Raw genomic sequence first — 15,880 nt, forward strand, 5'->3', positions numbered from 1 at the left:
ATGTGCTTAAGAGACCTATGGACGGTATTCGAACTGAAGAACTAGACTGTTCAAAGTGGACAGATAAATCCGCATGGAACAGTGAAGCTTTAGAAGAAATGATTCGGTTAAGAAGTAATAATTCGTAAAGTCGCCAATAAAACTTGGTCGAAAATAAATAATAACACTTGTTTGATTCATTGTCGTTTATTCTAAGTCGTTTGTGAGTTATAGCGTCGCAAACATGGAGCAAAATAAAGAGACAATACGGCATATTTTACAGTACTACTACGACAAAGGCAAAAATGCATCTCAAGCCGCCCATAAAATTTGTGCAGTTTATGGTGGTGGCAGTTTACGAATTTTTCAACGTTTTCGTTGTGGTTAGAGGTGGTCGAAGATGCGCCACGCTCCGGAAGGACTCTCGTCGAAAATTGCGATAAAATCGCTGAATTGGTCGAAAGAGGCCGGCATAGTAGCAGCCGTAGCATCGGTCAAAAGCTGGGCATGAGTCATCAAACCGTTATAAAATAAAAAAAAATACAACCTATGATAACAATTAGTCAATAAAGGTTACGAATATATATTAAATACTGCCTAATTATCGATTTTCTTAAGCAATACTACATGTCATACTTTATATACTTTAAAAAATTTGGGGCTTCTCACATCAAACTAAAAAATTAAAAATAAATATAGTTTAAAAAAATTAAAAAACGCGCTTTTCAAGCATATCGAAACTAAAAAGTGAAAAATAATTCTGTGTATAAACTAACAATAATAATGAAAGGAAAATGCCTGCATTATTGTGAGAAAATCTTGGGGTGGTTTGTGACATATTTTTCATATATCGAGCATTCCAAGCTATTTTCACAATAATGCAGGAATTTTTCCTTCGTTATTATTGTTAGTTTATACAAAGAACTATTTTTCACTTTTTAGTTTGATATGCTTTAAAAGCGTGGTTTTTGGTTTTTTAAACTATATTTTTAACTTTTATATCCACTAACACTTCACTAATTCGTTTCTAACCATTTATTTTATATTAAATAGTATAAAAATAATTTTAATTCCATATTAAATTTTAGTTGAAATCCATTTATACGTACAAAAAGAAAATGGTTACGAAAATGGCAAACGATAAAAAATGAGTGCTTCCTTATTTTGTAATGGAATATAAATAAGAAAAAATAATGATTATGTCGTCAATACAAAATTCGTTGTCGTGTGATGAGTAATGTAAAATCTTTCAGAGTTTTTATTATCGTGATAAATCTCGATGTTAGATCGGCCAGGATTACTTTTTTTTTTGTTGAAACGCGGCGAAGGCAAAAAGGAGTTCAACACGTACGAACTGAACACGCCCAGGGTTATTTTGTTTTTTTAAGCCAACGCAAAATAACTGAAGACGCCCAGGTGTTGGATTGACCAGAGTTATTTTTTTTAAGCCACGCAAAAGAACTGAAGACTCCCAGTTGTTGAACGGACCAGGGTTATTTTTTGCATAAGAACCAATGTGTTATTTATTTGCTGTTATTAGGGTTTTTTTTTTGTTTTCCTCATGTTTTTTGGTTCTTGTGTAAAATATGTACGTAAGGTAACACTGATTATTAGGTAGAATGCAACCCTTTTGTTATTGTATGAACAAAAGTTAAATATTGAATAAAAGTTGTGTTTACACTATTTAGTATAAAATTCTAACCATTTATAATTGTGTACAAACGAATTAGTGAAGTGTTAGTGGATATAAAAGTATATAATATAAATTTAAAATTCATTATAAATCGGAGAAACAGGCGTTTTTAATAGTTGATTTTTTTATTGAATTATTGAAATGCAAATATTTCAAAATTCATAATCCAACGCTAACTATGTTGTTGTTGTTGTTTTAACGGTTATCAGTCCCCGTTGGCTCCACGGTGAATGGCGGTCAGTGCCTGTCGGAAGTCTGTAGCGTCTGAGGTCCTGTCGGCGTATTGTTCGATGTCGTCGACGTGATCAAGGAATGACCTCCTGATGCTCCTAGGAGGCGGTTCCGCTCCAAGCAGATGACTGCAAGGATGATTTCTGCGAAAACATCCCAGCAGGAACTGCTTAGAGAGGAGTTCATTATGCTCCTTGACTGGGAGAATAAGCGTCCCGCTATGTAGGTGCTCGATGGGAGACATCAGGAGGCATCCCGTCGTGGTCCGGAGTGCTGTATTCTGGCAGGTCTGGAGTTTCCTCATCTGCGTGCCACTGCATCCAGGCGACCATATGGGTGCTGCATAGTTGAGGGCCGTTCGGCCGATTGCCTTGTAAGTTGCCAACAACGTTTCTTTGTTTTTTCCCCATGTGCTGCCGGCTAGCGACTTGAGGATTTTGTTGCGGCTCTGTACTTTGGCGATAATCGCGGTCGTATGTGGAGAGAAGGAGCATAGACTGTCGAAGGTGACACCTAAAATTTTAGAGTTATTGACAGTCGGAAATTTGAGGCCGTCGACTGCAATATTAAGCTCAAGTCTATACTCCTTCGTCCAGTTCGTGAATATGGTCGCTGTGGATTTGGTAGGGGAAAGTTGGAGGTTCCGTTGAGTGAGGAAACGAGAAAGGTCGGAGAGNGGGGAAAGTTGGAGGTTCCGTGCAGTGAGGAAACGAGAAAGGTCGGAGAGGTAGTTGCTTACCTTCGAACACATGCCATCGATTCCATTKCCCGACGTCAATATCGTACAATCATCAGCGTACGAGGTTATGGAAACCCCTCTGGTGGTTGCGGGAGTTTCGAGATGTAGAAGTTAAACAGTAGCGGGGAGAGGACACCACCCTGCGGAACTTCCTGTTTAATTCTTCTTCAAATAGTACGGATGATTGGCGACCGTTCAGATAGTTCATGGTCCACCTCTTAGCCCTGGAGGAAGCGTGGTTTTCTCAATGTCCTGCAGTAGCGTTGTGTGATTGACCGTGTCAAAAGCTTTTGACAGGTCCAAGATTTGGAAGATTTTGCTTTGTTGATGACACCCTGGACCTCTTCATCGGTGAAAGTAAGTGGCGCGCCGTCGTTTGGCATTTTGCGCAGCCGTCGGTTAACACATCGTTTGGCTTTGTCTACCGAAGGGTGCAGTGTAAAATGCCGGCTAAAACAGCTCGCGCACTTCTTCGGGTCCGAAGAGGCATGACCATTAAATTGAACTTCAACTCGGTCGTCGTGACTCTTCGGAGTGGACAGTAGCCCAAAACTTACTCACACCGGTGGAGAGGTTGCAGGACTTCAGGTGCTCTATCCACTTCGTCCGCTTATGCTGGTTTACCATACGTCGAATCGCCAAATTGAGATCCCTTATTCGGGGATTCCCGGGATCGGCATGGCGTAAGGTGTCGCGCTCATTAGCTAAAGCGGCTGCTTCGGCTGGGAAGTTGGGACGGATTTCCGCTATTCGTCCAGCTGGTATGAAGCGAGCGGTAGCTGCTGCGATCAACTTGCCGAATTGACTTGTTGAGGTGCTCTCACTAAATTCTATGAAGCCGACCCAGTTAGCTTTGTTGTCCACAGAAACGAAATCGGCAGGTTTCTCGATCGAGATAATTATGGGTAGATGGTCTGATGCGAGAGCTAGCATAGGTCGCCAGGTTATGCTATTTATCAGACCACCGCTAGCGATTGTGGGGGCTTCGTCATTCATTGTGCAGAAGGTCGAATCGTCAATCTGTTCCGCCAGCTCCATCCCCCTACGGTCATTTGACAGACAGGAATGCCAAAGATCGTGGTGCGCGTTAAACAAGTCAGATTGGGAGCTATGTTGCTTAGTTGAGCTCCGGGGGACCGTGGAGGTCCTCTGTTGSCCACTCGAGGTGGGTGGCGGCGCAGCGCGCGAACTATGTGCTGATTGCACAGCCGTAGAGGCTAGCGTCGCAGTATTGCGTAGGCAACATGGCAACACATAACGCGTGGTCCACTCCCTATGGGTCTTAAGGCCTGAGCAGGTCTTAAGATGGCWCCATCCATTGCATGTGTTGCACCTGACCGAGGTGGAGTTTGGATGGAGCCTTTTCCTCCGGGCCCGGGTTGGACTCTGCTGCAAGGCGTTGCTCCAGTGACGACACACAGAAATCAACACTCACCGATCCAAACGGGGTTAGATCGCCGAAAAAACAGCCCTTGGTCGGATGAAATCCGAGTCAATTCCGGTGACGTAGAACCGGTAACTATATATATATTTGCTTGATCTGGAGGATCTCCTCTATCCGTAACCCTCCATGTTAAACCCGAAATCGGGGGGGATGCTATTCTAAAATTTACCGTTCCCACGACAGTCGGGTCTACGTGACCGGAACGGACCCGGAGTTTTATCCGGCCAAGGACTGTCAACTCGGCAGAATTCTGCCGCTACAACAACAACAACATTCTAAAATTTACCCATTTATTGTTTTCGAGAGATTTGCGCTTAAAGGTAAAATTTCAAATATTTAAAGTGCATATTTTTTCGATTTAAAATGTATTTTACACTTTTATATCCACTAAAACTTCACTAATTCGTTTGTACACATTTATTTTATAGTATATTTTGCAAATATATTTTTACTTCAAGATTTAACTTATTCTTCAATTATATTTATTTACCAACAACTAAATGGTTGCAGTCTTTACCTTATCGACAACTTTTGGTAATGAACTAAAAGAAATAAAGAAAATAAAATATACCCAAAAAAAGGATTTTTGCAGTGGTTTATCTAAAAAAATATTTTTTATTACCCGCCATTGGGGTGTGTCAAGTTTTCTTTGGCGTAAAAATCTTGTTTACTCTGGGCGCTAAAAAATTATGATTTATTAAAAAATATTTATAAAATGTATTGTATAAAGGTATAAAATGTATTTGGAGTATAATCCTATTTTTTTTAAATTAATTTTTGTTTGTTTGCTAAATGTGTAATTATGGCAACACTTATATGTAATTTGTCAACACAGAACACTTTTCTTATTGTGCATTTAATAAAATTTGTATAAAAATTAAAATATTTATTTTAAGCAAATATCCAAATAATTAACATAAAATAAATATTTAGAATCAATGTAGTTAAGTGAAAGTGTATAAAAAGTATTTATCAAGTAAGAAATATTTTGGTATTCTGTGACAAGCTTGATAAACGTAAAAGCTTCAGTTCGCAAAGCTTTTCCCCACACGTGTTGTGGACAAAATAATGTAAATAGAAACAGTTGATTTCTATTCAAATTATGTTTATTCGTTAAAATGGACTCTTCTGCAACTTAAGTTTTCATATACATATATTACAATTAATTATTAACAAAATTTGTAATTTAACTTTTTTTATAGTAAACAAACACAAAAGAGCTACTCACGAGCAGCTCGAGGCTTATATGCTTTTTATTCATAATTTTCTCAAAAAATCTCGAATATATTTCAAATAAATTAGTATATAAATTAATAATAACAAAAGTTAAATATTTTATAAAGGAAAGGGACACAGAATATGAAATGCTTGATAAAATTCAAATTTTGACAAATTAGAAAAATGTTGAATTTGTCAAGTGCACAGAATAGGGGTGTTAACCTGGAGCATCTGCTCTATCCAACCATTAGTGGTATATTTAATTCAGTATAGTTTTTCCAATATAAACCTTATATGTTTTTAATTCTGTGACTGATACACTGTTAAGATTAGCAAATTGCGAATTGAGCTCGACACATAACGATATCCAACTGAATAAGTGTCCCATTTTGAACGTGAACACACAGGCTTGATTAATATAAATTTGAATTGAATTAAAATTAATAAGAAATTCCCACTAAAACTGAACTGAAAAACTAATCAAACAATTTTTTGTTTCCCGTATCAAAAAGAGTTTCGTTTTATTCGTATGGGTAAGCAGGCTTATGCCGCTCTTCAAAAATAAATGCTGGACCGACCACCAGGATGCCCATAGGTTTTTTGTGTCGAGTTCTTCCTTGCACTGTTTTAACAAATATATTTTATATATTTTAACAATCACACTTCACAAATTATTATAATGACACATAAAATTTCACTTTATATTTTTTTAAATAATGTTTGTATGTGCGTACGTCTTATTCATTTGAGGGTACTGATCGAATAAAGTCGTTTGGGATAATTGAAAAGATTTTATCCGTGGTAGCGGCTCGGAAATTTCATTTATGTGAAAGATGATGTGAAAGAGTACATAAAAAACCGTATTGCCAGATGTGCTCAGGGTGTCATCAGAACGATTCCTACTACAGCCGGTTCTACGCACCGGAATTGGCCCGGATTTGATCTAATTAATAGCTAATTTCGGTGAACTAACTCCGTTTGGATTGGTGATTATTAATTTATGTTTGTCGTCATTAAAGCAACGCCTTGAAGCAGGGTTGCTCCGAATCCTCCTGACTCGTGCTGGCATTGAGTCTAACCCGGGCCCGAAGGAGTTTTTCTGCTGCGTTTGCGCAAAAAGGCTCCATCCAAACTTCACCTCGGTCAGGTGCAATACATGCAATGGATGGAGCCATCTTAAGACTACTACTAGTTACGTGGCTCGCAATACTGCGTAACTAGCCTCTACGGCAGTGCAATCTGCACAAAGTTCGTGTACTGCGCCTCCACTCACCCCGAGTGACCATCAGAAAACCTCCAATGTCCTCTCCGACTTCCTCCTCAAGTCGCTAGTCGGCACCACATGGGAAAAAGGCAAGGAAACGTTGTTGGCCACTTACATGGCAACGGCCGGCCGCTTCTCAACTACACCGCACAAATATGGTCTCCTGGATGCAGTGGAACTCAGTTACAGACCTGCCAGAACACTGGACTCCGGACCGCGACAAGATGCCTCTTGATGTCTCTCATCGAACATCTACATAGTGATATAAGTTGCCGTCGACGTCATCTAACGGGAGGCCAAAGAAACGTGCCGTTTCGACGAGGTCAGTCCAAAGGGAAAATAGTGACAGAAGAGAGGGGTTGGCGGGGCATGAAAAAATATCCAATATCGAGAACAATGCTGCGAAAGGGTCACGCTCCTTTCAGGCACCAACTCGAGTTCTTCGTCTGAAATGGGTGGTGATTTAACTCCAAGAACGCCATTAACTGGAAGGGAGTCGGTGAAGGTGTTGATAGCTTCGCTGTGAATGGCCGTCAGTACTTGTCGGAAGTTAGTTGCGTCCGAAGTCCGATCGGCATATTGTTCGTTGTCATCAACGTAATTGAGGAAATACCTATTGATGTTCTTAGACGACGGTTCCGCTCCAAGCTGGTTGCTGCAGGGATGATTTCTGCGAAAAAATTCCCAGCAGGAACTGCTTAGAGGGAGACCATTATTTTCCTTAACTGGGAGCATAAGCGTCTCACTATGTAGATCTTCAATGGAAGAGTGTTCTGACCTTACCAACATCTCTCTCCGCCTACTCCTTCTTCCGTGCGGAGCAGCTCCTTTATGGTATGAGGACCTACCGCAACAAAGGGTTCAGGTCTAACCATGTTCGCGGGTGCTACGGAGTGGTCTCCTCCTGCATCAGTAGCGATTTGATCTCATAGGCAGAGATTGTTATAGGTGCCGCTTGACTATCAGGAGAACCTCCTCTATAAGACCATACACATTTTTATTCCGAAATCCTCGGACGGCCGACCCCAGATGCATGCAAGTTGGCGGAGATTCGATAGTTTGATCCCCACCAAAGTCTGCGAAGCTTTTGAGGTCCAAGTCGCCTCCTTATTGGCCGTATTGGTTGATCTGCCGGCTGATTATCGGTCGCACGATCATGGTGTACAACCACCTAGCGATTTTTGGCATGCAGCCTCAAGATTTACTAGCTAGTTTATGGCGCACCGTTCGTGTGGCTTTAACCTTGGTCTGGTCACAATGCTGCTTCCACTGCAGAGTGGAATCCTGCCTGACACCACATACTCGACCAAATTGGTCATCTCCACTTCTCTGTCCGAAACGGTAAGGGGGGGGACCCACGTCTCGGGAACGGGACGCTGGTCGTTTTGGAGGGATTGATGATTAGCTCAACCCCACTCCACCATCCCTCAGCCAGGCTTATACGAATTTTTATTAGGTCGTAGAGAATGAGTGGTAAATTCGTTTCTGGCCATAATAACAATGTCATCCGCATAACCTTAATAGCAGATCCCATTGTCAGTTCGCAAAACTTCTCAGCTTTCCACGACCAGACTCTATAACAGGCGTAGCACTAAACAATGTCTGTCCACAGCCTCTGGGGCTGTTGTGAGTGCCTCTCTCGGGAACTAAGCTGCAGCCAGGACGACGTCTGCCCTTTAACTCTAACTGACTTGCACAACAACTAGGTCTTGTGTCAGAAACTCTGAAATACAAAAGAAATCAATATTGATTCCAGATTACTTTGTTGGCGCTTGCCTCCGGATGAATTTATAAGACTCGTCGTCGATACAGAGGTTTACTCTTCATCTGCTACCTGGCCTTAGCACCTAAAGTGAACCCATGGAACGACGCTGCGTATCCATATCCTCTGAACACCTCTTCCATGAGGAGATTCTGGAATTCAGTAAGCTCCTCCGGTACCAACGTCTCCGTCGGGTGGTTGACAATGATGTTGCTTAGGATAATTGAACAGATTTCAGCCGTTGTAACGCCTGGGAAATTACAGCGAATCTTGATGTTAAAAAAAAAAGATTTAAAATCGTGGTACCATATTAGTCAGTGTGCAGTGTCCCCGCGACACAAATGTGCCAACACTGGTATTGCTCATAAATGTAAACACTAAAATTTCTTGAAAATATGGGTATGCAAAGAAGTTTTTAAAGTATATTTTGGATAAATTTCAAAGTTTAGAGTCTAGTTAATATATATTTGAAAAATGTGTGCAAATTGCGTTAAACGTAGTGAAAAAGCATATATTATTTTTACAAATTTTTGAACTTAAAATACAAATATCTCAAAACCTAAAAGTCTGATGCGGGTATACATGCATTGTCTAAATCTTGACCAGTTTTAATAAATTCGGTATAAAAATCGGATTAGACTGACACCTTCTGCTCCAAATTACAGCAGAAGTGTTTGACAATGGCCACACAGCCCACCTTAATTTCCAAATATCCGTCTTATGCTAGATTTCCTTTGCAATTAAACCCTATTGTACCTCGATGGTTACACTGTTGTCCAATGCGATCAAAGTCCCAATTCTCAGCACATAATACTTCTTATGCCCGAATAAAGTTGGTAGTCACTTTGCACTTGAGCGAGCGTATATCAGTGACTGACAAAGTTTCTTATGCATACGGTTACCTGGTCTTACCAACGGAGTAGAGGTCTTCCTCTTCCTTTCCCTCCGTCGAATACCTTCAGTGCTGGAATGGTCATCCATTCGGACGAGATGACCTAGCCAACGGGTTCGCTGTGTCTTAACTCGCAGAACTATGTGAATATCGTCGTATATCTAGTTCCATCGATTGCGGTATTCGCCATTGTGAATGGACAACCATAAATCACAGCAGAACCTTTCTCTCGAAATCTTGTCACGCCGACTCATCATATGTTGTCATTGTCCATGCCTCTGCACCACATAGCAGTACGGGAATTATGAATGACTTATAGAGTTTGGCTTTTGTTCGTCGAGAGAGGACTTTGCTTCTCAACTGTCTACTCAGTCCGAAGTATCTGCGATTTCAAAGTTATGACTGTACACAGTGACGAGGGAGCCAAGTCGCGAGTGCGACGACTGTTTGTATAGCCATTTGCTTCGCTTCCTTATTGAGTCGTGAGAAAGCAGAACTAACGGCGCGGATGTTGATAATGATATCAATATTATCGCCAGCAGCTGCACACAATTATAAAAGATTGTGCCTTCTTGATTCACCTCAGCAGCCCGAATTATTTTCTCCAGCAGTATATTGAAGAAGTCACATAATAGTGAGTCGCCTTGTCTGAAACCTCGTTTGGTATCGAATGACTCGGAGAGGTGCTCCCGAGGTGTGTAGATTCTCTTTTCACGGTTTTTTTTCCATGATTAGATTTTTAAGACCTAAAGCTACACTAATAAAACCTAATCGGTCGGTAGTACCTTATAGGCGATGTTGAGGAGGCGTATCCCGCGGTATTTGACGCAGATTGTGGGGTCTCCCTTTTTGTGGATTGGGCAAAGCACTCTTAAATTCCAATTCAGGCATACTATGATGGTACAAACATATTTTATAAAGGAGCTGATGCATTATCCTTATCAGAACATTACTCGTGCAAAAAAAAAAAAAAAAAGAAATCTTTATATCTTCTTAATTGGCGTTTCTTAATAATTTTATATGCGAATGTATTTATTGATACGGTATTAAAACATTGTAGATTTTTGTATTATATATATACAGTATCCGTCAAAACTATGTATACCCCATGAAAGTTGAAAAGAACATTATCATAACTTGTGAAAAGTGAAGTTTATTTTTTGCATCGTTATTGTTTTTACTTATGAGTATGCATACTACATACAAAAAATTAAACTAATTTTCTGCATTGTAGTGCTAGTGACTGCAAAATACGCGGTAACCTGAAAAAGAGAAATTCTTAGCAAGGACAAAAGTATGTATACCCGAATAAATTTTGAAGTTACCTTCACACTAGAGCTTTAATGTTTAGTGTATACTGCCAATGGACGTCGAGGCATGCTGTTAACCAAGCTTGTTATCCAAATATTGCCATAAGTGCTCAATGGGGTTTAAGTAGGGGCTCTGGGCAGGCCATGGTAGGAGTTCTATCGATTTTTGTTCGAAGTATTCTTTTGCAATCCGACACGTATGCTTGGGGTCGTTCTCCTGGTGGTATATGAAGTTATCCCGTATGCCCATTTTTTGCGTAGTTGGTACCACATTGGTACTTAACATTTGAACATAAGACTCTCCCGTCATTTTACCTTTGATCATTACGAGATTTGAGGGACCACTAACCAAGCTAAAAGAACCCCAAACCAATACATTTCTGCCTCTAAACTTTATGGTCCTTTGAACGCATTTACTCTGAAGCTTCTCGTGGCTCTTTCGCCAAACTTTTTGGCGTCCTCTAGTATTTTTAAATTCAAATTTGCTTTCATAACTCCAAATTACTTTTTTCCAAAAATTTGGTGGCAGTTTGTAATACTTTTTTGCAAACTTCAATCGTGCCTTTAAATTTTTCTTGCTGATGAACGGTTTTTTAACCTTGTAGTGGCTGGAACTCCCGTCTTTTCTAATTCTTCGTTGAATTGTTCGCTCGGAAACATCGGGCTGACACAGTCGGATGTTTTTTCACTTCTCTCACTATTTTTGTCTCTTCGCGCACTGTAGGGCGGCCTGATCTTGGAGCACTCTCTAGCCCTCCATTATTTTGGTAATTTTTTTTTTATCCCTTTTGGATTATGGCCTTGCTTTTAGAATATTTGTTTGCAATTTTTCCGTATCCCATTCCATCTAAATGATCATGAACAACCAATTTTCGCAGGTCAACACTTATTTCTGCAGATCTAGGCATTTCACTAATTTTATCTTTATATTATTTACCCAAACACTTTTATCGACTATAAAATCATGAAATTTTACCTTTGTCGAGTTTGTTTCTAAATATTTGCAAAAATTATTTACGCAAAGAAGCACTACGCACAAATATTGCCACAGTATACATAATTTTGTCGCCTGCAAAGTTCAACTGATCATCAGCAAGTGCACATTCTGCAAGCAAAACAAAAACTAACGGTAAATATCATACCGTTATTATTTGTCAACTTACAGTGTGCACTTACCTTAGTATAATTTTTTAATTGTTGCACTTTTGAAAAAAATATTCAAAGAACAATATAAAATGTGCTGGGGTATACATAGTTTTGTCGGATACTGTATATTACCGTTAAAAGGAACAAACAAAAAAAAAACTCTGGCAATAGCAAAATCTACTACTGCTTAATTTAATTACCTCTGAAATTTTGAAGACCGTTCTGTGTTTGGATTCAAATTCAGATAAAGTTTTTCTAGTTACAACTTGATACTCTGTTACTGATGCTCAACTGATATTTTGCCGTATTTGTTTTGCGTAGAACGTGTAACGTTAACGTATACAAATGCGGATGAAAAATTTTGGAAAATGTAGGCAACAATTTTATGAAAAATACGAACAAAATAAGGCAAAGAAGATGTAGACGAAATTGTTTTTTGCTTAAAGAATACTGCGAAAAAAGAAGAGTTATAAAAGTGAAAGACTTTCAGAAGTATTGAATTATATCAAACATAAAAGTAATATTTAATACACAATTCCGCATCCATCTTATCGTGCATTAAAAATGTTTATGTTGCGTTTGTTTACCGATAGAATGTGTGATTTTGGCAGCGCTGCCAAATTTTCATGTAAAACATGATGTTTTCTCAACATTGCCGCAGTAATTTCACATCGAAAACATACCGCTTTTAAAGTCGTATTACGATAACATGTTCTAATTCATTAAGTATGGAATTGTGATTTTATTGCTAAAAAGTATATAACTAAAATGAAATGTGCTAAAAGTAAAACTGTGTAAAAAAGTAAACTAAGAGGTGTTCCAAAAACCGTGTAAGAATAAGATCAAGTGTAAGTATATAATAATGCCTGACATAAAGATTTTATGATAACCAAAGCTCAGTGAAACTTATGCACAAAAGTTTTATTGTTAATTGATTGGCCTTTAAATAATGTTTCTTGAAAATCAGAATTTATTTTATTTTAAATAGGGAAATATTTTGTTTTTACAACATGAGTTGACGGATTATTTTCTTTTTGACGGTAGTTATCAGCATCGGTTTTGACTTAAAATGTTCAAAAAATCATTTTTTTTTTTGTATTAAGATAAGTCGAGAGTATAAAGGTAAACAATTTTTATAATCCAAAAACAGATGAAACTGACGAAAGTGGTTTCAGTGCCTCAGCGAAAAATGTCAAAGAACAAGTGGAAATCTCCGTTCCACGTGATCCGTCTGAAACGAACGGAGTATCTCATTATAAATTTTATAACAGTGTTTGCAGTGATTTCTGAATATGTGAAATGTAAGATCTGTGACGGAAATGTTGAGTTTCAAACTCCTTCTGAACAAGAACTTGGTTTCAAAATTGATTTGCTGTGAGATAACTGTGCAGATCGTAACATAAATTCCTGTCCTTTTGTCTGGCACTCTGATGAAATAAATCAAGATTTTTATTTGTGATGAGAGTCCTCGGGTTAGGGCTAAAAGGTGCAGCAAAGTTTTGTTTAATGGACGTGTGAGCTTTTATATCACAGCCTATTTAAGATTTAACAATGAATAATATTTACCTCAGTGTAAAAACAGCCACCAAAACTTTTAAACAGGCTTGTCTTCTTCGTAGACACCGCTTACCCGGTCATACGTGTTAACAAGAGCACGGCAATCATTTCTACTTTTAGTAATTTGGCGCCAATTCGAGATACTAAGTGCAGCCAAGTTCTTCTCCACCTGGAATTTCCAACGGAGTGGAGGTCTTTCTCTTCATCTGCTTCCCCCGGCGGGTATTGCGTCGAATCATTTCAGAGCTGGAGTGTTTTCATCCATACGGACAGCATAACCTAACCAGCGTAGCCACTTTCTCATAAATCTTCTGCAGAACTTTTCTCTGTTGTCATTGTCCTGCACCATTTAGCAGGAATAATGAGTGACTTATATAGTTTAGTCTTTGTTCTCAATTGCCTACTCAGTCCGAAGTATCCGACTTCGAAGTAATGACTATCAACAGTGACGTGGGAGCCAAGTTTGTTTGAAAAAAATGCAAAAATTCAAAAAAATCTCGGTGGAAAAGCAAACTTACACGACAGATTATCAATAAGGTGATAGTTTTTTATAGCTTAGCATAAGGAATAATTATCCTTTATGTTCAACTGATGAAAAACCTCAGCACGACAAGTGCCCGGATGGACCAGACGCATAGCATAGCTGACAGAGGGCTCCAGCTGCCAATAAATTATCCGATTTTTACAGATCTCAGGGGTAAGCATTTATTAGAAAGCTGTTTAGGTGGTTTTAACCAAAACAATAACGAGAGCTACAATTAACTGATTTGAAAAATATTTACGAAAATTGTTTCGGCCGGTTCGAAAACTGTGGAAATGCATCACTATTGTATTATATAATATGAAGGCAATAGAAATTCCACTTGCGCTCAATGCGCATTCATATGAAGAAAAAGAAGACGAGCAGTGTCAGAGCACCCGAGAACGAAGAATGGCTCGCAGACTACATCAGCTCGAGTAATTAAATGTTGCCTAAAGTAAAAAAAAAAAAAAAGATCTTATGTATAGTGCATTCCAAACTTTAAACGGGTTTTTTCAAAATGGTGTTTGCAAAGTCGGTGACCAACATTACTTGAAAACGGCTAGTCCGATTAGTCTTAAGTTTTAATACGAGCTTATTAAATATATTCTTTAGTAATTCATCAAAGATTTTTTCTCACCGAGAAATATATATATTTTTTATAAACAATAAATAAAATCAATTTTCACAACCCGCCATTTCATAAAAAATTTGTATATCTTGCTTATTCCTTCGTTTAACCCTAGAGAAGGCGCGCTATGAGCATTTTGCTCACACAATTTTTTAATTGAAAAAATTTCTATGTTCTATGTTATTGCCCCAATTGTTACGCTCAGTACCTTCGCTCAAAGTTGTGTTCCACTTGTTCAAAATCACACGCTGTAATCAGTGCATGTTTTAAAGTGTTGATAGGTKGCTGTTTATTTACTGCGGTAATTTGCTCACTACGCGACAAACTACGTAAGTTTTTTTTGCYTTGCCAATAGCTCAAGTTATCCAATTGAAAGTGGTGGTTTGCATTAGTTTTAGCACTCGTATGTAATTAAAATGGAAAGCAAGCGTTGTTGCCGTACTAGGGATGTATCACATATTACGTCGTGGTTAGAAGAAGTTTCAACCGATGAAGAATTAGAACAGGACGATGACCATTTTCTCCGTGAAAGTGATTGCGAGAGCATTCATAGTGATCACAATACTGACACTGATCAATCTGTTGATGATTTGGAAGAGAATTTCCTTAACGGTTTTGAGGAGACCCCACGTGGAAAACGCATATTTTATTGGGGCAGAGATAAAAACACAAAATGGGCGCTTAGTCGTCCTGTTCCTAATGTTCGCACTAGGCAGTGCAACATTATAACGCATCTTCCAGGTGTGAAAAGCATTGCGAAAACTGCAGAAACACCAATACAATGCCTTGCTTTGTTTCTGACTAATTCATTGATCTCAAAAATTGTCAGATATACAAATTTATATATTGAAAAAATAAGTGATGCATATGGACGTGACAGAGATTGTAAATCAACAGATACTGTCGAGCTAAGTRCATTTATAGGTATCTTATACATGGCTAGGTTAAAGAGAATGAACCATACAAATTTAAAAGAGATGTGGCTTCAAGACGGCACTGCTCCAGATATTTTCAAAGCCACAATGTCCTTGAAACGATTTCTGTTTTTAATTCGTGTAACTAGATTTGATGACGTTGACTCACGTTCACTTAGAAGTGAAGTTGATAACTTAGCCGCTTTTCGTGAAATATTTGACGACTTCAACAAATCCTGTGGTAACTGTTATACTCCTGGAGAATACTGCACTATTGACGAAATGCTTGAATCGTTTAGAGGACGATGCAAGTTCAGAGTATATATTCCCAATAAACCTGCCAAGTACGGCATAAAAAKTAATGCATTAGTCGACGCAAGAACCTTTTACACTTGTAAAATGGAGGCATATTGTGGTAAACAGCCATCCGGCCCTTATCAGCTCGATAATACAGCTGCCAATATCGTAAAGAGAATCGCTGCACCAATTTTAAATACCGGAAGAAATTTAACTATGGACAATTATTTCGTTTCTATTCCCTTAGCTGATGAGCTGTACAAACAATATAGAACCACTATTG

At 38.7% G+C, this 15,880-nt stretch overlaps 1 protein-coding gene and 1 pseudogene across 1 annotated transcript; both read left to right on the forward strand.

Annotated features, from left to right (window-relative positions):
• The window catches only part of LOC108973534, a 59,486-nt pseudogene that overhangs the window by 16,212 nt on the left and 27,394 nt on the right, over window positions 1-15,880 (forward strand).
• On the forward strand, window positions 15,080-15,880 carry LOC108973535 (the record flags this gene model as incomplete). Its single annotated transcript, XM_018940879.1, is given in 1 exon segment — window positions 15,080-15,880. A coding segment is annotated over 1 exon segment (559 nt), but the record flags the coding sequence as incomplete, so codon positions are not given.

Source organism: Bactrocera latifrons, unplaced genomic scaffold (genome assembly GCF_001853355.1).
Source record: "Bactrocera latifrons isolate USDA-ARS-PBARC rearing strain unplaced genomic scaffold, ASM185335v1 scaffold_489, whole genome shotgun sequence".
Taxonomy (NCBI): domain Eukaryota; kingdom Metazoa; phylum Arthropoda; class Insecta; order Diptera; family Tephritidae; genus Bactrocera; species Bactrocera latifrons.